Source organism: Phocoena phocoena, chromosome 14 (assembly GCF_963924675.1).
Source record: "Phocoena phocoena chromosome 14, mPhoPho1.1, whole genome shotgun sequence".
Lineage (NCBI taxonomy): Eukaryota > Metazoa > Chordata > Mammalia > Artiodactyla > Phocoenidae > Phocoena > Phocoena phocoena.
The window spans coordinates 10,166,042-10,193,451 of record NC_089232.1 but is presented as its reverse complement, the minus strand read 5'-3'; the positions used below and the strand labels follow the sequence as shown (position 1 = coordinate 10,193,451).

Genomic DNA, 27,410 nt, shown 5'->3' with positions numbered 1-27,410 from the left:
AAGAACTCGTGGCCATCTCTAATCCTCCACAAAGGGTAACCAAAAAAGAGAAGGCCTGGGGAAACAGTGACTTGACTATAGAGGAAATGCAAAGGAAATTCCCAAGATAATGGTGAAGACGATGGTAAAGCCAGTCCAGACTAAAGCCCCAGAAGGAGGCCTCCTGGATGGATGTGTCCGTGGCGGGCCAGGAGGAACAGAACTGCCAGTTAATTGACAGGTTTGACCAAATTGAGAGGAGTGCAACTGTTGTATCCAAAAGTGTGGAGGCCAGTGAGTGATGAGTTTATACAAAACTAAGCAAATGAATAAAAGGGGCAATTGTTAGCCCAAGAGAACACCAGACGTTGTGAAAGAAAGGAAATGAAATATGGTACACTAAGGGGCATGGCTGAGAATAATACTTATGTAGTCACAGCGATGTGAACACTGGATAGTGATATAAGTAAAAATGGGGATGCACGGATTTGGGGGAATAAGGAAAGAAAGTGGGCATTAGTGGGAATCTTCATTTTTTATATGAGTAAGTCATTATATAATCAAGAAGTAGCTGCTTACGCATGCTTTTAAGGAAATAGAGGTAAATAACATAAGAATCCAATGAAAGACTTGGAAGTGTTTGGCAGTGAGGAAAGGGGATGAGGGATGAAGGGGGTGGAACAGGGGTGGATGCTTCTCACTCCAAACCACTAGTATTTTTTGTATTAAGTAGGTTCATACATTATATCATGAACATAAAAATTAAACTGTAAAAGAGCAAGCTATAGGACAAAACACATAGCATGATCTTGTTTATATAAGAAAATGTTCGCATGTATATGTGAACTCATAGGAAAATAGAAAAAGTAGGAAAAAACCCTACAACACACTGAAGTATTCAAAGTGGTCGGAGGACCAAAAGTCCATCAACAAGTGAACGAGTAAACAAAATGTGGTCTATCCATGCAGTGGAGTGTTATCCAGCCTTAAAAAGGAAGGAGATTCTGTCATGTGTCACAATATGGACGAACCTTCAGGACACTCTGCTAAGTGCAAAAGCCAGACTCCAAAGGACAAATATTGGATGATTCCACTTATGTGAAGTAACTACAGTAGTCAAATTCGTAGAGACAGAAAGTAGAATGGTGCTTGCCAGGGGCTGTGGGGAGGAAGGAAGGGGGAGTTGGTGTTTAATGAGCAGAGTGTCCAACTGTGAGGATGCTGAAGTTCGTGGGTGATGGTCGCACAACACTGTAATGGGCTTAATGCCACTGCACACTTAAAAATGGTTAAAATGGTAAATTTTATTTTCTGTGTCTTTCACCACAATCAAAAAAGAAAAAATGGTTGGGGGAGGGGACAGTTTAAGAAACTTTCACGTTTTCCATATTATTTGACTCTGTGCAATGACATGTTTTTCATGAAATACTTGCATGTATATAGAAGACTGAGGGGAAAAATTAAACCTTTGCAAAAGTTAAGGAAGAGAAATGTGCACTGCTCCAGGGAAGGAAAGAAAAGGCAGTGAAGAGAAACAAGGGGGAGGGGGCAACAGGCAGGCCCAGCACAGCCAGGTCAGGGAGGGGAGCCCTGAGGAAGCGTGGTGAGGGGGTCTTGGGGGCCCAGAAATGTCTAGTGGGGCCTATAAGCCTTGCATTGTGCACACCCACTCGCCCACCAGGCCCTCAAGAGAGAGCTCCGGTTTGCCAAGATACAAACTCAAAAACATTTAAAAATCTTATCTCATTTCAGATGTTGCTTTTAAATATTCCCTGCAAACCCCAGGGAGGAGCCTCAAGTGGCCCAGAATCCTCTGGGGTCCCAGTCAAGGACATGCTGTCCTATGCACCACAGGGCAGGTGTGACCCTCAGCAGCCGGGGCATGCGCGGAGCCTGGGGGACCCTCCACCAGAGTAGGGACAGGAAGGACTCGGCCTGGCAAGCTGGTCTTGGGGAGAGATGGGGGAACTTGGCTGTGCCCACACCACACCTGGGGAGGCGGACTAGTGGATGAATCCCTGCACTGAGGGCAGCTATGATGTGCACAGAAAACCGCACAACCAGGTTTTTGTTATTTTGGAAGCAAACAGTCTCCTGGGCTCTTATGTCCTGGGAGTGCCGGACCCTGTACAAGCTTCCCACTATACACACAGCACTCTCACTAATGAACCCCACCCCCTCCCATACCTACTTGAACTTCAAAGGCCTGGGGAGGGGAGACCGGCCACAGAAGGCCTCACCTTGCCTCAGTGAATCTGTAGCTAGAGAAGCTTTATTTCTGGCCTCCCATGGAGCATTTTACTGCAGCAGAATGTTAAAAAAAAAACATCGAGAAATCAGGATCACTGTCTTCTAAGCCCCCGTAAGATCAAATCTGATACAATGTGAACTTTCAAGCAGATAGCACAATCTTTAATCACTGGGAAAAAACAATATGAAATTTAGGCTCTTATTTCAACTGTGAAATTATGAAGTCAATAAGCAAGAACTGGAGAGAATGGAAAAGTGTTTGTTAGGGTAATTTGTACCTTTTTCTTTTTCTCCTTTTTTTTTTTTCCTTTTTGGTGTCACACCACAGCCAGCAATACTAAATAGCTACTCAACAGTTTATAAGTGTCCCAACAATCCAGCAGCACAGATATTATCCCCATTCTTTTGAATCAGCAAATGTAAGCTCAGGAAGGTAAAATCACACTTGATGACAATCACACAGGCAATAAGCTGCCGGCTGGCTTTCCAGCCCCGGCCTGCCTTTCCCTCTGTCCCTAAGTAGACCGTTTAATTCACAGCAAAGACAAGACCCAAATCAGTAGTTTGGATATTAGCATTCTTTCCCATCATTTAAACTGCAGTTACCTAAACTGAAAAGACAGAGATGACAGCCCATGAACGAAACTGAAAAGATGGAGGAAGATAGGAAAAGGGATGTGACAGAACTAAATACGACTTAAAGCAGTAGGACCTCCTTGCCCTCTGAAAAATTATTGAGGCCTCCACACAAAAACCTGCACATAGATGTTTATAGCAGTTTTATTCATAATTGCCAAAACTTGGAATCAACCGAGATGGCCTTCAGTAGATGAATGGATAAATAAACTGTGGTTCATCCAGACAATGGAATACTATTCAGCAAGAAAAAGAAATGAGCTATCAGGCCATGAAAAGATATGGATGAAGCTTAAATACATATCACTAAGTGAAGTAAGGCAATCTGAAAAGGCTACATACTATATGATTCCAACTGTATGACTGTAGAAAAGGCAAAACTATGGAAACAGTGAAAAGATCAGTGGTTGCCAGGGGTGGGTGGTAGGGAGAGAAAAATAGAGCACAGAGAATTTTTAAGGCCGTGAAAATACTCTGTATGATACCAAACGATGGGTACATGTCATTATACTTTTGTCCAAACCCACAGAAAGTACAACACCAAGAGTGAACTGTAATGTAAACTGTGGACTCAGTGATTATGATAAATCAATAGATTCATTTCTGGTTAAAAAAATACACACACACACAAACAAAAAAACACACAAAAAAACAAAAAACAAGTACCATTCTGGTGAGTGATGTTAATAATGGAGGGGGGGCTATGTCTGTGTGGGGACAGCAGGTATATGGGATATCTCTGTACCTCCCTCTCAATTTTGTTGTAAACCTAAAACTGCTCTTTAAAATTGTCTTTAAAAAAATTATTGGGGGCCCCAAATATCTATTGGTATTTATCATCTTAGAAATTATAACAGAAAAATTGTTCAAGTATTTATTAAATCATTTGAAAATAACAGTATTAAAATTTAATTAGAAAAGTGGCATTGTTCTGCATTTTTACAAATCTCTTTCATATCTGCCTTAAAACTGCTGGATTCTCATATCTGCTTCTGCAGACATGTTGGAAAATTATACATCATGTAGTCTCTGGGAACTACCACTACACTTGTGAGAAAATGAGAATGAAAAGGCCAATAACTGCTTCATATTATCACTAAAATAATTCCTAAGTTGTGAAGCTCCTGGGACAGAGTCCCTGGACCATGCTTTGAGAATCATGACATAAAGAACTAGGTGTGAGAGAGAAGGAAAAAGAAAGTAGGGAGACACTCAAGGGCACACCCACCATCTCACACCTGTCAGCTTTCACCTTCCCTAAGCTCCCCTCTCCCCACTGGGTACCACCAGGGCAGAAACCGCAGCTTCCTGGCCAAGGACAGGCTGCTTTTACTCCAAGCATCTCCTTCCCTCTCAGCCCAGCTCAACCTTGAGACATAAACTAAACGTGGGCTAAGTGGTTAATCTTCCTTCAGAACATACTGGTGTTCTTAACTGGAGTTTTCTTAAACTAAAACTCCAAAGCCTGATTCTAAAAGTGGGCTTATCAGTCGGCCTGAGATGGGGTCAGCCGCCCAACATAGCACAGGAGAAACAGTCCCCATTGAGACACAAGGGTTGAGTTCTGGTCCTGACTGGCCGGTCCCTGGGTTATTTTCTCCCTCTGCAAACTTAGGCTGCACCAAGCCCTCTGCCCCTTCTCAGGGCTGTCCTGGCAACAAATGACCTCGTGGACCTGAGCCCACCTTACAACCCAAGCACCCCAGCTGCTCTTAGGCTGCCCCTCTGCACACCTGGACTCCGCGGGGTCCCTGGGAGCCTGCCCCACGCCGACGACCAGATAATACCCTGGGCAGAGCCAGTCCACTCCTGTGCCGGGAAAATGCCCTCACTTCCCGGCAGGCACGACCCGAGATGACGCTGTTCTGCCCCCGTTTCCGCGCTCCTGGTGCGGACAGGGTTGCACAGTGGCCCTGGGTGCGCTCCACTCCCGCCTCATCCTGGGTTTTCTGCTCCTTATTCCCTACAGGGGTGGGACACGCGGAGGCGGGGAGTCAAGAAACAGGTTTAGAAGCAAGGCCGATCCTTCCAGCCACCACTCTCGGCCTAGCACCCCGCCCGCCGCTGCGGGGGCCCACCCGTGCACCCCGACTCCCAGTGTAGGAGGGAGCTCGGCAGGCGGAGGACACCTCCGGGGGCAGATGAAGTCGCCGGCTCTGCTGCGCCCACAGGGCTGGGGAGGGCAGTCCCTCATCTGCCAAGTCGGGAGGGACCTGCTTCTCGGGCACAGCACCCACACCCCCAGCTCGCCCTCGCCCGGGGCGCATCAGGAGGGCGCTGCCCGCAGGGACGCGCGGGGACCGAGGGGATGCGGCCGGCAGCGGGACGCACGGGGTGCGGTGGCGACGAGGCCGGTACCTGTGCCGGAAGAGCGGGCAGCCGCCCAGAAGCCAGCGCAGCTCGTTCTTGAGGCTCCAGAACTCGCAGTCCAGATAGCGGTGCAAGGACAAGTCCTCTAGCCCCAGGTCCGGCGCCGGTTCCATCACGCTGCCCGTCCTCTGGCGCGTCCGCGGGGCCACTTCCCTGCACGCCTCCTCCAGCTGCTGGCACTTGGGGCCGAGAAGCGCACGCCCTCTTATCCGCACGCCACCGCCAGCCAGTCTCCTCCCTCTTCAACTGCTCGTGCTCTCCCTCCCCCGCGCTGGCCCTGCCCCGACCAGCTCCCTGGGCACCAAGTGAAGAAAGAACAGTCCAGGGAGTCTGGGCTCTTACAATGGTCTCCCCTGGTACAAACTCTACTGCCTGGCCCTGGGGCTTTAGTTTCTGCCGCCCGGGCCCACGGCTCAGTTGTCCCTCCAGTCGCTGGCCCACAAGAAGTATTAGAACCCTAGAGGGGGAGTTGGTGAGGTAGACACAGAGTACGCTGTGGGCACGGGGGTCCTGGTTGCTCAGAGCTGTCCTTACTCAGAGGACCTCCCGTGCCAGCCTCTCTGCCACCGAGATCCAAGATGCCCCAGGCCATGCTCTGGTTTTATGGAGTCCAAGCTCGCTCTGCTCTCTGGGGTCAGGCCAATGAATGGAAGATGAGGTGCTGAGGCAAGGAATATGACTTTATTATGAAAGCGAGCAGGCCAAAAAGATGGCAAAGCCTCAAAACAACCATCTTTCCAACACGCAGTCTAATTTGGCTCTTCCTTGTTACAGTCCCAACTCAGCTGCAGCTCAGCTCAAATCCTTGCCACCCCCAAACTGGGCATTCCAATGAACTTTAATATTACTGTAATCTGGGGGTGGCCCGGGCCTGCAGAGTAGCTGGGAGATGCAAACAGAACAAGGCAATGAACGAACACTAACTCATCTCCCAGCACCCTCCTTCTGCTGTTTTAACAAGTGACTAATGTTCATTCCTTTCCTCTCTCTAAGTCTCATATACTTTATTGATTCTCCTTTTAAGTATAAAGGAAATGTTAGCTTCCAAAGACCACCCTGCTGGGGAGATGACTCTTGGGGGTGTAGTGTAGCTGGCAGTTGGGTCGCTGTCTGCTGTCACTGGGTTAATGGACATCACTTGTATCAGTTTCCTATGGCTTGCGTAACAAACATTTATTGTTAAAGTTCTGGAGGTCAGAAGTCTAAAATGGATCTTACAGGACTAAAAATCAAGGTGTTGGCAGAGCTGGACCCCTCCTGGAGGCTCCAGGAGAAAAATCCCTTTCCTCATCTTTTGCAGCTTCTAGAGGTTGCCTGCATTTGTAGGGTCCCAGCCCCTTTGTCCATCTTCAAAGTGCATCTCAACAACCTCTGCTTCCTTGCTGGTCTCCTGACTTTGACCTTCTTGTCTCCCTCTTAGAAGGACTCTGGTGATTACATTGGGCCCACCCAGATAATTCAGGATAATCTCCTTGTTTCCATATCTGTAATTTAATCACACCAGCAACATCCCCTTCCCCAGGTGAGATAACATAACAGGTTCTGGGGATTAGGCTATGAACGTCTTTGGTGGGCCATTGTTCTGTCCACCATACCACCTGTGCAGCTGCAAGTAACAATACCTACCGGAGGCCATGAATAAGGACTTTGGCTTCTCATATAACAGGGAGGCTGGGGGTAGGAAAGCCCAAGGGCTAATTCAGTGGCTGTACCCCAGGGACCCAGGTTCCCTTTCCATCTTTCTTCTCCAGCATCCTTTCTCAGTGTATTATCTTTATCTCTCAGTCATCAGATGGATGCTGCAACTGCAAGCACCACTTGGCGCCAAGCAGAAGAGGGGCATTTCCTTCCATATCAGTCAGGATAATATAGTAGTAAGAAACAACCTCAAAACGACACACACTGTGGTCACAAATACCCCAAACCTTAGCGCTTAAAAATATAAGACTTTAATTCTCACCACGCCACCTGGGGACTCTGCCCCATGTCCTCTTTCTCCAGGTCCCAGCTGAGAGAACAGCCACTGTGTGGCCACACAGGCTCTTCAAGCTTCCAGCTGGAAAGGACCTGTGTAACTTCCACACACAATCCATTGTCCAAAGCAGTTCACTCCTGACCCTATGCGGGAAGGGAAGTACCATCCAGGACATGCCCAGAAGGCCAACACCCCAAATAATCTGGGAGCAGCACTTGTGGCTACGAAATCTTGCCAAACATCTGGCTCACTGTCTGTCCCATAGGCAATATGCACTCTCCACTCCCCAAAGGAGACAACCAAAGTCCCAGACTATCACAATGTCAAGTCCAAGGCCCCTGGGGGGTGCACAGTAGTCCCTGCATCAAGTCAGGATGCCGTACCTTTCGATTCAGAGACCTAAAAGCTAAAAAGATAAGTTACTAAGTAAGCTTCCAAGTCTATGTAACTTTACTGAGAAAAAAATCCTTTGTAGTTATAAGTCACTAAGATTTTGTTGGAGCTTTGTTTGCTACCCAACCACAACCTAACCTATCCTAGAAGATCCTGGAAGAATTTTGATGCTGAAATAAAACACCAAAGTATGTGCAACTGGCTTAGAGACAGTGAAGGGAGAGGGCAGTGAAGACGATATTAAACAAAGCTGGATGGAAGGAGGTTCATGTTATGAAGTGGCAAACATTTGACAGCACTGTCACCAACAGATGACACAGCCTAATGAACTTACCACTTCAGAAGAAGATGCCAAAAACAATGTTAGCACTGCATGTTGGCTGCTATGGGTTGTGTTGGACAAGTTATTATAAGAGATGAACTTAGAAAAGAAGGGGTTTCTACACTGGCTGCACATTAGATTAATTTAGGGTGGTTTGTTTGTCTTTTACTGCTCAGTGGCGCACTCAGTGATCACTTAGCCCTTGGATAAGCCCCATCCTTCCCATCTTGCCACCGCTGCTAGGCGCCCTGAGAGGTTTCTCCCGTGTGATCACGAGCAGCTCCGCTGCCTCTCCCACTGGACACAGTCTGACTCCATGTGGAGCCCTGGGCTGCGACCAGAAGGTGAATGTGGGGAAGGGAGCCTGGAGACACAGCTCCCTTTATTATCATGTCACTTTGTGAACAGGGCCCTCCAGCAGAGTTTGCAATGAGAAAACTCAGCAGCCTTTGCTGACTGCCTCTCTTATCCCAGGAGCTAGACAGGTGTCCAGGGATAGGGAAGGGGAAGATTCCAGAAACAGCCACCACGCTGTCCTCAGGAATACCCACCCCTCCAAACAGCCACAGCTTCATTACAGGATCACCCCCGATGTGCCTGCCTCCTTTTCTCCCCAGGATGGAGTCTTTGACAAATGGACTCCAACGGGCACACTCCAGCCCCACCAGGCACAAGTGGCACATGCTGGGAATGCCCAGTGTGAACATGGACCAACGACACACTAAGGATTATCTCTCTATGTTGCATGCAGGGATCTCCATGACGAACTGTTTAAAAAGCAAGGGAAGAATGGTGTGTAAAATCTGCTACCTCTTGTGTAACAGGAGGAGTATGTGTGTGTGCACATTTACTTATGTTTTCAAAAAGAAACAAGGATAAACCAAAAGCTAATGAACTGTATGAGCTGTTTGTATATTTTGGAGATTAATCCTTTGCCAGTTGCTTCATTTGCAAATATTTTCTCCCATTCTGAGGGTTATCTTTTCGTTCTGTTTATGGTTTCCTTTGCTGTGCAAAAGCTTTTAAGTTTAATTAGGTCCCATTTGTTTATTTTTGTTTTCATCTTCATTACTCTAGGAATTACGAGGAATTGAAAAAGATCTTGCTGCAATTTATGTCAAAGAGTGTTTTGCCTATGCTTTCCTCTGAGAGTTTTATAGTATCCGGCCTTACATATAGGTCTTTAGTCCATTTATTTTTGTGTATGGTGTTAGGGAGTGTTATAATTTCATTCTTTTACATGTAGCTGTCCATGCTGAACAGCAGAAACTAACCCAACAATGTAAAGCAACTATACTCCAATAAAAATTAATTTTAAAAAAAGCCAATGAAAATTATTACCTATAAGAGGAGAGAGGGAATGAGGATGGAAGGTAAACTCTCTGAATACAACTTGTTTTATTTTTACTTTGGAGCTAGGTAAATGTTTTACATAACTTTAAAAAATTAAACCTAATGGGAAAATAAAGTGGCCCCTAAAAATGCAAACTGAAACAAATTTTCTCAATTCTATTTCAAGTTGACATGATCACAAGAGAAAAACTATTCAACTAACTTTAAATTCATTACTTTGAACAGCCCACTAGGAATATAGCCCAAGAAGGGTAAAAAGAAATATAGAGAAATTTTATACTACATTTAATAGTCCTAGTAGTAGTAGTAATATTGGTGTTAGTTTGAAACTGTTTTGTGTATGCTGTAATATAAAACAAATAATTAATGGCATTGGAATCCAAGATCATTAACATAAAAAAGTGACAAATACAAAATCAAAGAAATTAAGGCAAAATCCTTAAGTTAAATCCTTACCTTAAATTTGAATTGGAGGGACTTCCCTGGTGGCGCAGTGGTTAAGAATCCGCCTGCCAATGCAGGGGACACGGGTTCAAGCCCTGGTCTGGGAAGATCCCACATGCCACAGAGCAACTAAGCCCATGTGCCACAACTACTGAGGCTGTGCTCTAGAGCCCACGAGCCACAACTACTGAGCCCGTGTGCCACAACTACTGAAGCCCGTGCACCTAGAGCCCGTGCTCCACAAGAGAAGCCACTGCAATGAGAAGTAAGTGCACGGCAACGAAGAGTAGCCCCCGCTCGCCACAACTAGAGAAAAGCCCACACGCAGCAATGAAGACACAACGCAGACAAAAATTAATTAATTAATTTTTAAAAATAATGATCTCAACAACAGAAAAAATTTGAATTGGAAACAGTATGACCTTACAATTTGTTTAACTTCTATTTCTGGGGTGTTTTGTCCTATATGGAGTAGCAGCCAGTCTGTATATGAATGCATGAGGGTTGAACCCCCAATCCCAACTTGGGGACACTGATACATGAAAGCTAAGAACTTAACCAAACAAAAAGTGGGCAAGAGAACGTTCCCAGCAGTGGGACAGCAGAATCAAAGACCAGAAGGAAACAGGGCAAGGCTACCACATACAGTTGCTTAGGTTGTACACTGTACAAGGGCGCCGCATCCAGGAATTACACATACTTAAGTAACTTATGAGGAAGTACATAGGTGGGTTATGAGACCTAATTCCTCCCACCTAACACCTCCCAACACATAAATCCAAACTGTCAAATATGGCATGCACACACTAGGAGAGCACGCACATACACACATATGATCAATGAGACACACAGGCACTCAGCTGCAGCCTGTCCTGACTGGGCTTGGGCTTCCTGAACTCACCTTTCTCCCTCACTTGCCACAATTAGAGACCAATTTTCACACCCTGTTATACAAACCTGACACAGTCATCTCCTCTGGGAGGGGGCAGGGGACAGGTGGAGTGTGCTTCCCTGCGTTAAGAAGCAGAGGTGTGTGTGTGTGTGTGTGTGTGTGTGTGTGTGTGTGTTAGACCTTAGGGACTGAGAATTGGAGAGCGGTCGCTCTCTCTGCTAAAGTACTTGAAGATTATTGCCAGAATATAGAGAATGGAAACTAGAGGGGCAAATAGCAAATGTCACTGTGTCACATAACAGGGTTTGGCACAGTGCCTAGTGCATGGCACTCACTCAACTAATGGACATCGCCGCTCTAGCCAGAGCAATTAAACAATAAAAAGAAATAAAAGGCATCCAAATTGGAAAGAGAAAAGTAAAACTATCACTTTTTGCAGTCTGCACTTTTGAAGACATTATCTTACGTATGGGAAATATAAAAGAATCCACCACAAAACCACTAGAACTGATAAAATAATTTAGCAAATTTGCAAGATACAAGATCAATATACAAAAAGCAGTGGTATTTCTACACAGTAGCAATAACCAATCAAGAAATGAAATTAAGGGCTTCCCTGGTGGTGCAGTGGTTAAGAATCTACCTGCTAATGCAGGGGACATGGGTTTGAGCTCTGGTCCGGGAAGATCCCACATGCTGCGGAGCAACTAAGCCTTTCCGCCACAACTATTAAACCTGCATTCTAGAGCCTGAGAGCCACACTACTGAACCTATGTGCCACAAGTACTGAAGCCCACACACCTAGAGCCTGTGCTCCGCAACAAGAGAAGCCACCACAATGAGAAGCGCAGGCACTGCAATGAAGAGTAGCCCCTGCTCGCCACAACTAGAGAAAGCCTGCACACAGCAATGAAGACCCTACGCAGCCAAAAATAAATAAATGAAATAAATAATTTTTTAAAAAAAGAAGCAATGAAATTAAGAAACTATTTTTCATTTACAATAGCATCAAAAATAATAAAACACTTAGGAATAAATTTAATCAAGGTGGTGCAAGACTTGTACACTGAAAACTACAAAACATGGTTGAAAGAAATTAAAGACCTAAATAAATGAAAAGAGAACCAACGTTGCTGAGTGGAAGGCTATCACCACTGTGCCTCTAGCTGCCTAGGGTTAGTTAGAAATTTTTGTCATTCCCTGGGGAAAAGAAATCGTCTACACATGAAGCATGCCCATGTAATATATATGATAATTAACTATTGTTGAAATCTTTATTTAACCTAACAATGATCTTTCCTCAGCAAACCAATTAATATTGATTCACGATCACATCAGCAAGCCAAAACCTAATATTTAAAGTTTCATGTTCTTGTAAGGATTCCATCTGCCCAGAAGTTACACCATCCATGAGACTAATCCCCGATCACCAAATAACTCGAATGTTTTCCTTGTCTTTTGTTCATTTTTTATTTTTCTCTACCTTGTTCATTTTCTACAAAAATTTGCCACTTTCTCCCCTGCTTCACAATTCTCTCGACTCTTGAGAACAGAGACCACCCGCTTCATGACGTATTAAATGAAGTTTGTTTGTATCACCTCAACTGTCTTCATTTTTTTTTTTTAACACCATATATATGCCTAGACTAAGCATCTGGTAAACTAGGCTCCAGGTAACTCATGGTACCCTCACATCACTCCTTTGTTTCCTAAAAGACAAACAAAAGGACCTCATTCAGACTTTGATACACAGACAAGAATTATATTAGTGCTCAGCTACACAGACATTGGTCAGGACTATCCCGGAAGTTGATGTTTTTAAATAAACAAGTTTGAAACTTGATTTTAGCTCTTTTCTCTAGATTGGGAAGTGTCCAGCTCTTTGAAGGGACAGAAGCAATCCAATCTGATCAAGAATACTAAAGACTTAGCAACTTGACGAGAGGAAAGGACTGCTATCCTGAAAGCATAGATAATGTTATAAGGTAGAGAGGCTATTAATGCTGATGAAATCTCGAGCTTATGCTCAGAGATGCAGATCACCTCCATGGTATAATAAAAAGAAATGTGTCTGGTCTTTGACCAGGGTTCCTGGCACAGAGCTTCAAACACACTGGGAATTTCTTAAGTGATCAAGTGTCTTTGTTATACTAATGAGATGACACCTGGTGGGTCCCTATATAGCCTCAGGATGGGAACTGGTCAGCAGAAAGGTTGGGGCTTTGAGTCCTAACGTCAGTCAGACCTCCTGACATCAAGAGGGAGGGAGGGTCGGAGACTGAGTTCACTCATGTGCCCAATGATTTAATCAGTCATTTTTACATAATGAAACACCAGTAAAAACTCTGGACACTGAAGCTCAGTGGAGATTCCTGACTGATGAACACACTGACTTGCCAGGGAAATAACACACGCTGACTCCACAGAGAGAGGGTCCACATTGAGGACACTCCCACACCTTGCCCTATGCGTATCCTTTATAATAAAGCTGTAATCATCCACATAGCACTTTCCTGAGTTCTGTGAGTCATTACAGTAAATTGTCAAACCTGGACGGGATTGTGGGAACCCCTGAAATTGTAGCCAGTGGATCGGAAGGGTGGCTAGCTGGGAACCCCTGGAACTTGTGGCTGGTGTCTGAACTAAGGATGATCTTGTTGGGGACCGTGCCCTTAAACCTGTCGATTCTGACTAACTCCCAGGTGGCTAGTGTCAAAGTTGAACTGCAGCACACCCAGTTGAGGTGGAAACAAAACACCTTCTATGAGAACCAGGAGAAGGGTTGGTCCATCATCACTCAACAGAGGTGTGGTCAGCTGTCACTGCCTATATGGCCAAACTGCTACCTTTAAGATAAAGCTGGCCAGGGCCTGATGATGGTGTAGTTTTTCCTAAAAGCCTGACACTTTTTTGAGCAGTGATTTTCCCCAAGAAGCCAGAACTACTACATTCTTCTAATTAAACTCAGGGTGGTATTTTAGCAACAAAACTTTTCTGTAGGCTATACCTACTCTACTTATAACCCTAATTCCTACAAGGCAATTCAAGTCCCCTTCACTCCAATCCTTGAAATGAAGACATCTTTTCAAATACACAACAGTTTTGCCCAACATTCTATTTTTCAATGTAAAACTTTCCAACTATTCATTTTTTCCAGTAAGGGTGATTTATTATACTTAGAACTAAATGTGAGTTAATCATTGTAAGCACTTTTTTTTAAATTAATTAATTTATTTTCGGCTGCATTGGGTCTTCATTGCTGCGCACAGGCTTTCTCTAATTGTGGTGAGCAGGGGTTATTCTTTGTTGCAGTGCGTGGGCGTCTCATTGCAGTGGCTTCTCTTGTTGCGGAGCATAGGCTCTAGGCGCATGGGTTTCAGTAGTTGTGGTTCGCAGGCTCTAGAGCACAGGCTCAGTAGTTGTGGCACACGGGCTTAGTTGCTCCGCGGCATGTGGGATCTTCCTGGACCAGGGCTCGAACCCGTGTCCCCTGCATTGGCAGGTGGATTCTTAACCACTGTGCCACCAGGGAAGTCCCTGTAAGCACTTCTGAAATAAATTCTCAAATAAGAAAACAATATGTCTGGTCTAAGAATCTTTTGGTTCTGGGGCCTGTTATGTGATCTAATAGTTGTCCATCCTAACAGGTCATCTCTCTATTGAAAGTGAGATGGAAGAAATTCCCTGGCAGTCCAGGGGTTAGGACTCCACGCTTCCTCTCCAGGGAGCACAGGTTCAATCCCTGGTCAGGGAACTAAGATCCTGCAAGCCACGCGGTGCAGCCAAAAATAAAATAAATTAAATTCAGAAAAAAAATTTTTTAAAAAGAGAGATGAAAAGATTCTTTTGTGGAGGAAATGAATGAGGTTTGATTCACCATCAGTCAGCAAAAAGGAAAGAAAAGACTTATGAGAGCATGTAAAGGAAAAGGCAGAAAATACAGATCAGGCAACATCTCTGAACTCTACAAAATGTTTTTTAACATATCCATTTGGGTAAACTTTAAAATAAACAAAAGCCTCCATTTCTCAGGGATCCAAAGGAAAAATGGTGGGATCTGAAGTGACTGTTCTCATCCATCTTATTTTGTAAGTCATGAAAGACGGAATGGGTGACAGCAGCTGTGAAGAGAAAAGGAAGACAAGTTCTATCTTAGATGCTGGGGGACAGAGGGAAACTGGAGAACAGCCCTAAGTCCCTGACATTGATCACAGAAGTCATCCCACTCAGTTAGGGATGGAGAAGCCTACATCAAGGGGAGTGAGTCCTACAAATTTAGGAAAGTGCCTTTGATGAAGGGAAGTAATATGTTTCATATATGCTTTTGATTCCAAGACTAAAGTTTGCTGTATCTGGTTTCCTAAGTCTTAGGAGAACAACTTGCCCCAGAATTCAAGACAGCACAATTTACACAGCAATGGAAGGATACAACCAATGTTCGCATACAGAAGCTGAAGAAAGAACTCTGTAGCTGACAAGAGGGATGAATTCCGAAGAGATGCACAGAGCTAAGGTAGGCCAGTTTGGAGAGAATACAAGCAGTCATTTATCAGGATGCAAGACTAAGCTTATGAAGACCTGAGAGGCCTCTAATAAGGGAAGAATAGGATAGAGAAAGGAACAGGGTCTCTGGTCTCTAGAACCAGGCTCAAAATGTAAATAACATCTGGGTTTCACTTAGGTCCTTTAAACAAATACCAGCCTAGTACATAGGACTGAACATTCTATTAAAGATTCTTGGGGAGGCTGATGGGAGTGGGAAGCTGGGATTCCCATTCTTTCTCCTAGGCTGCAATGATACAAGAGTATATTCTGGGTTTTGACCACACAGGCATCTTCTGAAGTCACCAAACACTCTCAGATGAAAAACATTTCAGATGGGCTTTATTTTTTCCTTTCTTCATATCAACTTTATTCTTAATGTCAATACTTTATAACCCCTTAAATCACTTGTCAGCTTTCTGTAACTATTTTAATTATAAATCCCTAATCTTTTTTTTTTTTTTTTTTTTTGCGGTACGCGGGCCTCTCACTGTTGCAGCCTTTCCTGTTGCAGAGCACAGGCTCTGGATGCGCAGGCTCAGCGGCCATGGCTCACAGGCCCAGCCGCTCCGCGACATGTGGGATCTTCCCGGACCAGGGCACGAACCCATGTCTCCTGCATTAGCAAGCGGACTCTCAACCACTGCACCACCAGGGAAGCCCATAAATCTCTAATCTTACATGATGTTTCAGCAACATATCTAATACTGCTATTCTAAATTCTTTTAAATTTCCCAGTGGAAGGAAGATATATGTGTATCTGTGATTGTTTGCATCTGTCAAACAGGCAGTACCTAGAGAAAAATAATCACTTTTCTAAACAGAGCTCTAACTTTGATATCATGTGACAACCCAAGAAATTGAGTGGAGAACCTTCTGAGGCTACAGGAGAGTGGAATTCAGAGAAACATTATGAAGACAAGGAGGCAAATTTCCTTTTTCATTTTACAGATCAGGAAACTGACACCCAGATTAAGAGTTTAAGTCATTTGCCCATTATCTGCTTCTTGGGAAAGTCAAGGTTGGAGCTCATGTCCCCTGACGTGGCCTGGTTTTCCTTCTCCAATAAGTCTGGAAATTATGATTCTGGAATAACAAGTCACTGAAAGCCCAAATATGAATAAAAATACTCACTGGCCTTCCTATAACTTAGAGAATCTATTAGTCATTTGACAGAAATGGACATTTAATATTAAAATTAGCAAGCAGGTAAAGTAAATTAGAGTTTTAAAAGAAGAGAGACTTGTAACTGCACATTTCTGCCTCAGAAGCAGGAAAGGCAAACTTAGACACAGGTGGACCATTTACTCCCACCCAGATCAAAACAAGCCTCCCCCCTCACATTCTGGGGTGGGTTTGGGAAGATAACAGATTCACCAAGGCAACAGCAATGCCAAAAATTAAAGGGAGGGCTAGATCATTGAAGCAAGGATTATTATTTAACAGATTTTCAGATATTCCATGGCAATCACTACACTCTCAACACAAATCTGAGAAAAAAGGGTAGAGGGAGAAGATTAAAGAAGATAAGAGTCACAGCAGATGAAATGTGAAATGCTGTTGGTGGCACAAGCTTCCAATTAGTGATTTTTTTTTTTAATGGGCAACATATTTGCGAGCCTTTGGGTATTTTCTGCTTCGATTGATTTATGTAAACTGCCAGCATCGGGGGGTTTATAGATTTGCTTCATCAAAGTATCAAACTATTTCTTCAACAAACTATTTGGAAGTTCTTCCTTTATTCCTGACATGTAGAGGTAATGTGAAGCTCTTAGAAGAAAACAATCATTCTAGGCTTAGGAAACAGCACATGAAACTTCCCTCAGTAAGAAGCTCCTGAAGCCTTTCAACCTGACCTGTCTCTGCCTTCCTTCCCCGGTGCCCAGGAGGAAGGTCCAACACCTGGTTACCTCTCCAACTCAACACATCTGAAAACAAGCATCAGCCTTGCCAGCTTCAATGGCTGTTTCTGTCAATTCTTCTAGGCCACGAAATCATCTTTCTTTTCCTTACATACTGAAGACATCACTGTGTTCTGAGAACTCTCCCTCCTTGAGATCTGATTCCCTACTTTACCTTCTTCCATTCCCTCTGCCTCCAATACCAGTTTAAAGTCTGCAAATTACTGTTCTCTGCCTCTGCTACCCACCCCTCCCTTCCCCTGTGCCCAGTAAATCCCGATTTATTGGGAACAGAGTCCATTAACCTAATAGGGACATTACGAAGAACCCATTGTGTGGGAGGGTCATTGTAATTGCCCCTCAGAATAAGAATAATGGCAGAGAGGGGCGTCCATAATTAAGGACAAAGGGAAGGCATTGAGTAAGCCAGGAAATTATTCCTAGAAACACATCAGATTCTAATAACTGCTGACAACCCTAGTACTTACTTCTGTTACTCCTACATATACCCACAGTGATTGGCATCAGGGCTTTATAGGGGATCATTGTGACCTTTTCAAGGGGCAGTGTGGAAGAGGCATCCACAATACTTTACCCTACTCTACAAACAAGCCTGGTGGGAAAGAAGCTCCTAGCAGTAGAAAGGAAGGAGGGCAGACAATCTCTGCAGCTTCTGGAAAACAGGGTAGAGGTAAGTATAATTAATGTAAGGTCCTATAACCACGGTGCTATTTGTTCCCAAAAGGCCCATTTTATTATCAAGATCAAATACAAACTCCTTAATCTAACATTTAAGATTAGATATCAAACTATTAAACCAGTCTTTCAAAAAGAATCTCCACTGCTCATTAGCAGGAGTCCTCAAGGGTGAGTTTCTTCAGTAACCCTGATTTACATCAGGAATGTCCTCCCCAGGCTCTCCCCAATCCAGATCCACCAGCACCCCTGCACCCCCTGTTAAGGCCCAAGTCAAAAGTTAAGCCCCCCTTGCCCCATGAAGCTTTCTCTGACAGACAGCAGACAGGCCTCACATCCCCTCCCTCCTATGGACTCCCCTAACAGATAGGCTAAATCATGTGTATTAATTTAGCACTTAATACACATTAATTTAGCAATTAATATTTTCTATGTCTGTATCTCCATCTCCCAGATAATACCACTAGTTTCTTAAGGACAGGATCTGTTTCAGTAAGATAAGGTTGTAATTAGGTATAAATCCAATAGCAGTGGATGCCCAATCAACGTTTCCTGATTGTTGACTGATTGAGGTGCTATCAGACAAGCTGAAGACCTAAAAATGTGTTAATTCCTACAATGGTTAGCAGAACCTAAACTTGCCTCAAGACCCCAGAGTGAGCACCCTCTGAGTTAACAACCCCACAAACTGGATACTTGTGTAGATCCAAATTAATTAATCAATGCCCTGAAAGAAATTCTGGACTCAGAGGGCATCAGGATTTCCAAAAGCAGCTAATTTTTTTTTTAGAAGGTATTTAACTTAAGGCCCCTAAGGGAGCAAAATATCCACACAGCTTCTCTAAAAGGAAGGTAATCACATGAATAGCTCTTTATATTTTACTTGCATTGTCAAGTGGCTCTTGAAAGAACCTTGAGAAGTAGAATGGGAAGTTACTAAAAGACCAAGGGGCAGAGAAGGTTAGGCTGACTGTTTTCCAACTCACTCTCAGGTAGGAAGCATCAGCGTATTACATATGTCTTCTTAGACATCTGGACTCCGTGACAAAGAGGTCTCTTCATTTTTGGTTTTCGAATCCGTAAGTCCTCGGTCTCCAGAGCTTCTAGTTCCGTGGAAGATGATGAAAACTTTCCGGCCGCCATTCTATACGCTATCCAAACTTCCGTTCTTTAATTACCAGTTGGATGCAGGAACAACTCCCAGTCCCTTGAGCCCTCATTTACTCTGTCCACACAGCCTTTCAGATCAGTTAAATCAAGTCTGGAGGTCTCCAAGGGTACCAACCCATCGCTTTCATTTGCCATGTATCAATATAATTTACATAACTAACCCTGAAGTGCCTACCGACGTGCCCTCACGCTATAGGCACTAAGCTAAAACCCACTTAGGCTCTTCCCTGGGCTTTTGATGACTCACTCCCTAGCTCTCTGCCACAGCATTTTAGGGTCTGGAACCAAAATTTCACGGGTTTCAGCATCTAGGTTCTTTCCTTACAGCAAGGACGCGGAACAGAAAACTGCGGGAAACCGGGAAGTGTGCCACTCGGCGGGGTTCCGTTTTCACCCCACCTGCCTACCTCTTAAGCCAGAAACAGGCATTTCCCCCAGGACTCTGCGACCTCAAACAAGTCTCGGCTCTACAAACGGGATTAACTTTCTTTTTTCCATAAACCAGACATAACGATTCTGGTTTAGTTATTTAAGTAAAGGATGGAAGAGGCACGACTCTCCGGACCCAAGGGCCGAGGCACAATTTTTTCCACCTCAGGAACCTCAAGTTAGTTTTTTTTCTCCTACGATACCTTCCCTGGGATGATGCTTTAACCGTGAAACCATGTAAGCCAGTTGCAGCTTGGACAGCTAAGGAAAAAAAACCCATTCCCTACTCCTGAGCCAACCTAGGGCGCCCTCACCACGCCGTGCCCGGAATCCCAACCCCCGCTCAAGACCCCGCGAGCTTTCGGTTCAACATGGCTGCGGGAAGTGAAAGGAGAGGCCGGCGCGCGGGATGGAGGCGGGGCTTGGTCTCCTGGCAACGGCCCCGGCGATTGGCCAGCCGATCTGCAGCTGAGGCCAATGGTCAGGCGCCTTGCAAACGCTCGGCGTGGTGACTGCGGCTGCGCGGGAGATTCGAATCGGCGGCGGCTCCTCGCTGGCGGCGCAGGTGGGGCTGCTGCTGGCTCGCGTCCTCTAGCCATGGATAACCCGGAAAATGTTTTTCAGTAAGTGTGGGTCTGTGGGTGGGGAGGGGCGGGGGCGTGATCCCCAGCTGCCGGCAGCCAGGGGGCTTGGGTATCTGGGTTCGGGCCTAGTGGTCTGCAGGTCCCCGGCCCGCCATCCCAGACCTGCCTCCCTTTGCCCTTCCCAACCCCTTTCCTTGGCTCCGGAGTTTGTCCCCTCCCACCGTCACGCCACCCACCCCTACTCCATCCCAGCTGGGCTGTGGGCCACTAGGGAGGCGTGGAAAGGACCGCGCACCGTGCAGCCGGGACTCTCTGCCGAGACCCGGGCCCTGAGGCCGAGCTGCGGCCGGAGTGGCAGTTTGGGGGGATTTGGACGGTTCCTGAGGCCCTCAGCGCTCCTTGATTCTTTGTAAGGAATCCGCTCTGGGCAGATTGCCGCTGTGGAAGTAAAACGTCTAACCCAACAAAAAACTAAAACTTACCTTTAGGTTTCATGAGAAACTTTCAAAGCCACTCATTTTAAAATCCTGCGAAAGAGAGAGAACTTAAAATTGCTTTAACCCCTAATCCCACAGTCAGTTTTTAAAAGTCTTTGAATAACGCTCACTTTAAGGGGAAAAATGTTCCCTTATGTTTATCATCATTTATGTCAACCTGCTAACAATTTTTAAAACTCCTACGCCTTTGCTTTTTATTTGTATGACTTAGGTGATTTATCCAGACTGTTTCAAAAGTATTTAAAACACTTAAACCATATGCGACAGGAAGTAAAACTGGTTAGTTTTATCAGCACCAAGGTAATCTTAACTCTCTGGGGATCCGAAGACTCAGGTGGTTAAGTGCTGTCAAAACAAAAATTTGTTTGCCTTAGGACTTTTTCTTTAGCCCAGCCTGCAAAGGATTTCGATATTAGAGGCTCGTTTTCCCCCATTTTAAAAAAGAAATCAGGTATTTCCGACCTGATTTTGACTTTTTAGCTTTTAAAAATAAGTACTACATTTACATGGTTAAAAAAAGATTTAGAAAACTGTTCACTGCGCTCTATACTTGACTCCTCTCCCACTCCCTCATATGTAACCATGTTTCTAGTTTATTTTTATATTTATTTTGCAAATATAAATATTTATATTATAATAACATATGAACATATCTATATTCATATATGTACACGTGTGTACAATTCCTGCCTTTATTGCACATAAAATGTAACAGAGTGTACACACTGCTTTTTTTGGTTAACACTATCCTTGGAGATTTCACTCTATCAATCCAGAGATTCTTTTCTCCTTCTTTTTTTACAACTACATGATATTTCATGTACCACAATTGATCTAAAAAGTCCCCCGTGGATGGAGACTTGGGTTGTGGACAATATTTTGCTATTACAAATAGTGCCGCAGTGAAAAATCTTGTACACGTGACATTTTGCATATATCTGTCCTCTAGATTCCCAGAAGTGGGTTTGCTAGATCAAAAGTAAATCCATGTGGAATTTTGGTAGATCTTATTACCAATTGTGGTGGCAGGGACTGTGTACACTCCCACCTGCAAGCAAATTGTAAGAGTGCCTGTTTCCTTTGCTTCTCCTCTACACCTGTCACATTGTTGCAATCTGGTGGGTGAGAAGTTGTATCTCAATGAGGTGAATTTCTCTTATGAGAGAGGTTGAGTATTTTTCTGTGGAATACCTTTTGTTCATTTCTTAAATTGGGTTGGGTTTGGTTTTTCCCCCCAACTTCTAGAAGCTCTGTTTGGTTATCCCAGTTTATCATTTCTCTTTTGACTCTGCTTCGTGTTTTGTTTTATTTGACATATAGAAGCTTTTAATTTATATATAGTTGACTTCATCTAGCTTTTCTTTTGTGGCTTATGGATTTTGAGTCATAAGAAACATTGATTTCATCTGTATCTTGAGGTACAAGAGCTAGAAGAAAGTTTTACTTTCAACCCTTTTTTCCCTACCCCCGAAAAAAGTCATGTAACAAATGTCATGTAGCGTCTCTGATAGAAACCTAGGAGTGTTCCTTAGCTTGACTGTCCCTTACCCAGTGTGCAATCCCATCAGCAAGTCTCATTGTTTCTTTCTCCAAAACACCCAAATTCCACACTGTTCCCACCATGGTCCACCCTGTCACTGGGGCTCTGCAGTAGCTTCCTAACTGGTTTCTGGCTTCTGTTCTCATCCCCCACCCGCTTCTTCACTTGGAGAGACAGATGCACATTTTAAAATGCAAATTAGATCTTGTCATCCCCACCCTTCTCCTAGCTCCGCGTACTTACATAGCTGCTTGGATCCCTGGCACCGATCAAGTGTCACCCCCTCAGAGAGGCAGGCTTTCTTTCCCTGACCACTCTACCTAAAAACAGTAAGTCCCGTCACATTCTTACCCCTTCTCCCATCTTTTGAGGGTTTTTTCCTATGTGCTTCACGTCACCTGACAATACTTTACAGTTTTGGTTTGTTTGTTTACCGCACTAGCACCTGGGGGCCCCTGGAGAACTTTGCTGTGCTTGGTTGTGTTTTTTTTAAGCTGTGGTTGGGTACACGGAGATCGGGCCAAGCAGAGTTCTCAGGGAGCCATAGCCACTGACTTCTGAGCATTGCCATTGTGTGTTCTTCCTCAGGGACGTTGTGTTCCACTGAGGCCCAGAAAGCAAACTGGATCTGGAAGCCCTGATCGGTGGGACCCTGGGCTGTCGCACACCCTTCCCAAGCCCTCTTCATGTCTTCCAGCCAAGCTCCTGAGCAGCAAGGGGAGGGGTCTGAGGCAGTGCCATGCCTGGGTCCCAACATTAGGAGGAGGGGCAGCAAACTTCTGGGTGCTGCCCCTCATGGTGGTGGTAGTGACATCGGGAATCAGTGAGAGGAGAAGGAGACTCCTGGGGATAGACCTGGGGACCTTCTTTTAGCTGCTTCTTTATAAGGCTACCTCAGGGGCCTTGCATCTTACTTTCTTCTGAAGAAACACTGACTGCTTCTGAGTGTTCTGACTTCTGAGGGAATGCTGTTTTCGTTTTTATTATAGCATTTGAATTGATATTTAAGATTTCTATTTTAAGGTGTATAAGTGATAAATATAAAATATATCTTTTAGGAGGTATTCCTAATAATCCCATTTACATGTTTTTCTCTGCTCTAGAATGTTTGAAGCCCATATGCAGAGCTACAAGGGCGATGACCCACTTGGTGAATGGGAAAGGTTAGCATTTCGTTTATTTATTTTTTCTGTAAACAAACTATATGTGCTGCCCTGAAAAATTAATGTTATCCGTATTTTTTCTAGTTACATGCGATGGGTAGAAGAGAATTTTCCTGAGAATAAAGAATATTTGACAACTTTATTAGAGCATCTAATGAAGGAATTTTTAGATAAGAAGAGATACCACAATGACCCAAGGTTCATCAATTATTGTTTAAAATTTGTAAGTATACTTTCAGATGTATAATCACATCTCTAGTCGTGTTGTCCTTTTGTTTTTTACCCCAGATTTGAAGATCATTTTAGACTGTCTTTTATTCTGATACCTTATGTTTCATAAATTTTTTTTAAGTTGTATGGCCAGAGACATGTATTTTACAACCTTTTGGCTTCTGTACTGTGGAATCAGTGATTTAATTTTAAAATCCTTCTTCTCCGTGTATCAAGTCTGAAATGTGACAACACGAGGTAGAAACCATTAGATTAAAAGAAGGTTCATTGGATGAGAAGCATGCTTGGGGAAGGGGAGATAAGCAGGAACTCCCAGTGGGTTCCTGGGAGTAAATTAAATTCATTGTGAATAATTAAGAAAATATTAACTCTCAGAAATGAAATTTAGTACTAAAAGGAGAAGGCCGCCTCAGGTTAGGCTGGGTCTCTTCAATCTTGAAATAAAGGCTTGGGGGCGTGATTTCTAGTAATAAAATCATGAATGGAATAGATAAAGTAAACAGGGATTTGTTCACTAAGTTTCAAAATATGAGGATTAGAGGAAGCCTGTGGAGCTTGAGCAAGTATAACTTTATATGCTACGTTACAGAACCTGCTGTCTTGTGAAATAATGTGGGTTATCTGGGGACATTGAATGTCAAGGAAAGGAACGAGCTTAACTTTGAGGCTTGCCATCAGAGGACCACACAAGCCTTCCCCTGCACAGTACATCCTGAAGCCTCCAGGAAGACGAACGGTGAGGGCTGGCTGGACTCGGCCACACTGAGACTGGCAGTGCCTTCGTTCTCATGTCTGTCTGCTTTGGATTTCTGCAGGCTGAGTACAACAGTGACCTTCCTCAGTTTTTTGAGTTTCTGTACAACCATGGGATTGGGACCCTGTCAGCTCCTCTATACGTAGCCTGGGCTGGGCATCTGGAAGGCCAGGGGGAGCGGCAGCACGCCAGTGCCGTTTTTCGGAGAGGAATTCAGAACGAGGCCGAACCTAGAGAGCTGCTGCAGCAACAGTACAGGTAGTTTGAAAATAAAACTCCACGCAGTGTCTCCTACCTTGAAATGCAATGTTTGCTCTTAAAAGATTTTTATTGTTATCTGTTTGTACAGGGAAATCCTTCTCATTGGGGAAAATGTGGATGTATAGAATAGTAGAAAAGCTGCCCAGAAATATTACTGTTAACATTTTTGTGCACTTCCTTCCAATATCTTTTCCGATGCCTATGTGTGTGCCTTAGTGTCTGTGTATTTTTACAGTAGACCGTACTGTATGTCTGATTGTATGTACTGAGCTTTATACTGCTCTTAAGAAATTATGCACTTTTATACTACTTATAAAGTGGTTGTGAAGTCTGTCGCAGAGCTATGTCATAATTTAATTGTTCTCCAATGGAACATTAAAGTTGTTTCCAACATTTTGATTTTTATAAATAACAACATAATGAATAGTTTAATGAATAACTTTGTTTTTCACAGTTTTTGACTTTTTCAGTGATTAAATATACCTCATTTAGGGTGTTATTTATATATACCCTAATACAGAAAACTAAAGAAGCAGAGGAAACCCATCAATTTTAATTCGCATTTTTTTCTCCACTTGTAATAGGATTGCAGGTGTTTTTTATGTACATATGCAGCCCTGTGTCAAGGTCTTTTTTCTTCATCATAAAAGTATTTCCTAATGTATTTCCTATTATTATCTAGTTCCTTCTGATAGATTCTCAGAATTGAAACTGTGGAGTCAAAGGGTGTATGAAGAGTGTTCAGGCTTGTGGTACATGTAACCAAATTCCCTTCTCAAAAGGTGGTACAGGTTTCTGCTGTCTCTGTCTAGCAGCATAGAGACAGCTTGTCTCTCTGCACCCCTTGCTGGCTCTTAATACACTCATTGTTTTCAACTTTGCTCCAGTGCGCATGCTCTTTTTAAACTTTATCATGAGAATTTTCAAGTATGCGTTAAAAAAAGAAAAGTTAATATAATGAACCTGCATTTACGTATCACTTGCTTTTAATTATTACTAATATTTGATCACACTGTGCGGAAGGATTTTTTTTAATTAATTTATTTATTTATATACTTTTTGCTGCGTTGGGTCTTTGTTGCTGCACGCCAGCTTTCTATTTGTTGCGGTGTGCAGGCTTCTCATTGCGGTAGCTTCTCTTGTTGCGGAACACAGGCTCTAGGCACGCAGGCTCTAGAGCGCAGGCTCAGTAGTTGTGGCGCATGGGCTTAGTTGCTCCGTGGCATGTGGAATCTTCCCGGACCAGGGCTCGAACCTGCATCACCTGCTAACCACTGCGCCACCAGAGAAGTCCCTGTGCTGAAGGATTTAAAGCAGATCCAAAACAGCAAAATTTTTTACCCTAAACACTTCCATAAACATCTCAAAAAGGTGATTTCTTACAGAACCTTACATCATTTTCATACCTAACAAAATGAATAGTAATTCCTTAATATCATCTAATTTTCAGGTATTCTTCATTATGTAAAATGTTTTTGTTTTTTGCCTTTTTTTTAAACCATTGGTTTGTTTGATTGAGTCAAACAACATTAGCATTTGTCTGCATTTGGTTGTACATCTCTCAGTCTCTTCATACTATACACCCCTCCTCATATCACCCAAAAATGTCGAGCTTGGAGGTTGCATATTACTTGATAGGTTGATTAACATGCAAAGATGCATGAAATGACATGTTTAAGAAGTCCTCACAGCATGAACAGTAATATATCTGCTTTTTAAAATAGTTTTGTACTTTAACATCTTTCTTCAAACCATTATACTTTTCATATGTTCCAGATGTAGAGAATGCCTAAAATAGAGAGTTCAAACACCCCATGTTGTAACATGTACATACTTGATACCCTCAGAAGGAGGGTATGTTTGTTATATGAATTTAAGAAATACTAATATAAACAAGGCAAAAAGAGGAATTTTTCTAATATTAAGTGTATTGGGTATGAAGACAATCCCAGAATTTTTTTTTTTAATTTTGAAGCAACTCTAAAATTGAGCTTTACATTCTCTCTTAACCTCAGTCTTTACTAGCTTATAGTAAGCTGTCTATCATGTTTAGTTTTCACTTTTTTTTTTTAATTAATTATTTTTTTTCGGCTGCTTTGGGTCTTCATTGCTGTGCGCAGGCTTTCTCTAGTTGCGGCGAGCAGGGGCTACTCTTCGTTGCGGTGGCTTCTCTTGTTGTGGAGCACAGGCTCTAGGCGCACGAGCTTCGTAGTTGTGGCACGTGGGCTCAGTAGTTGTGGCGCACGGGCTTAGTTGCTCCATGGCATGTGGGATCTTCCCGGACCAGGGCTCGAACCCATGTCCCCTGCATTGGTAGGCAGATTCTTAACCACTGTACCACCAGGGAAGTCCCTAGTTTTCACTTTAATATAATATATATTGAACTGTAATTTATAATCTATACTGATGCCTTTATTGTTGTCTTTTAGGTTGTTTCAGACACGCCTCACCGAAACCCATTTGCCAACTCAAGGTAAATAATGCTTTCTAAAATGTCCAAGACGTTGGTAATTTAGTCTGATTTTCACTACCTTTTTTTTGTTTTCCTTAAAAAACAAATCCATCCACTATTTCTTGATTGTATTATCTTAGATAACAGGGGTGGTGCTATGATAATAATAATGCCTGATAAATAGCAGAGCAGGGGCTCTGTCATAGCACTTTAAAAGAAACCCCCCTCCAACACACACACACACACACACACACACACACAAAGCTTGGTGATTTCATTGTATTTTTAGGATTTTTAAAAAATAAAAATAAAAATTGCCCCACATAGAGGACAATACCTACTCTGAAGTGAATCTGTCCTGAATTGAATCAAATGTGTTTAATGCAACTTTTAAAGAAATGTAGTTTGTTTTTTTTTTTTAGAAATAATAGATTACGTTCTAGCATTAAGCATTGACTATCCTATTGTTTAAAATAACTAGAGTTTACATGTCTCTCAGGGACTTTCTTGGGCATTTTGAATTGATTAGAAAGCTATCTCTACCATATTTCTCTTATTTATAAAGTATTTTAGTTG

At 43.5% G+C, this 27,410-nt stretch overlaps 2 protein-coding genes across 5 annotated transcripts in view; one reads left to right on the top strand and one right to left on the bottom strand.

Moving 5' to 3' along the window:
- Positions 1 to 5,348, bottom strand: part of ACOXL (acyl-CoA oxidase like) — a 364,932-nt gene extending 359,584 nt beyond the window's left edge. The window contains 2 exon segments of the mRNA XM_065891630.1: positions 4,698 to 4,828; positions 4,919 to 5,348. Coding sequence (XP_065747702.1) covers positions 4,698 to 4,828; positions 4,919 to 5,348 — 561 coding nt within the window.
- Positions 5,349 to 19,882: 14,534 nt separating this feature from the next.
- BUB1 (BUB1 mitotic checkpoint serine/threonine kinase) overlaps positions 19,883 to 27,410 on the top strand; it is a 41,778-nt gene continuing 34,250 nt past the window's right edge. For 2 of the 4 annotated variants that reach the window (XM_065890754.1, XM_065890751.1), the window contains exons 1-5: positions 19,950 to 19,975; positions 23,077 to 23,136; positions 23,221 to 23,359; positions 24,183 to 24,379; positions 26,812 to 26,855. In XM_065890754.1, the coding sequence (XP_065746826.1) occupies positions 19,950 to 19,975; positions 23,077 to 23,136; positions 23,221 to 23,359; positions 24,183 to 24,379; positions 26,812 to 26,855 (466 nt within the window). Of the gene's footprint in view, positions 19,976 to 23,076; positions 23,137 to 23,220; positions 23,360 to 24,182; positions 24,380 to 26,811; positions 26,856 to 27,410 lie in introns of all 4 variants that reach the window. The other 2 variants (XM_065890752.1, XM_065890753.1) reach the window with 2 other exon arrangements.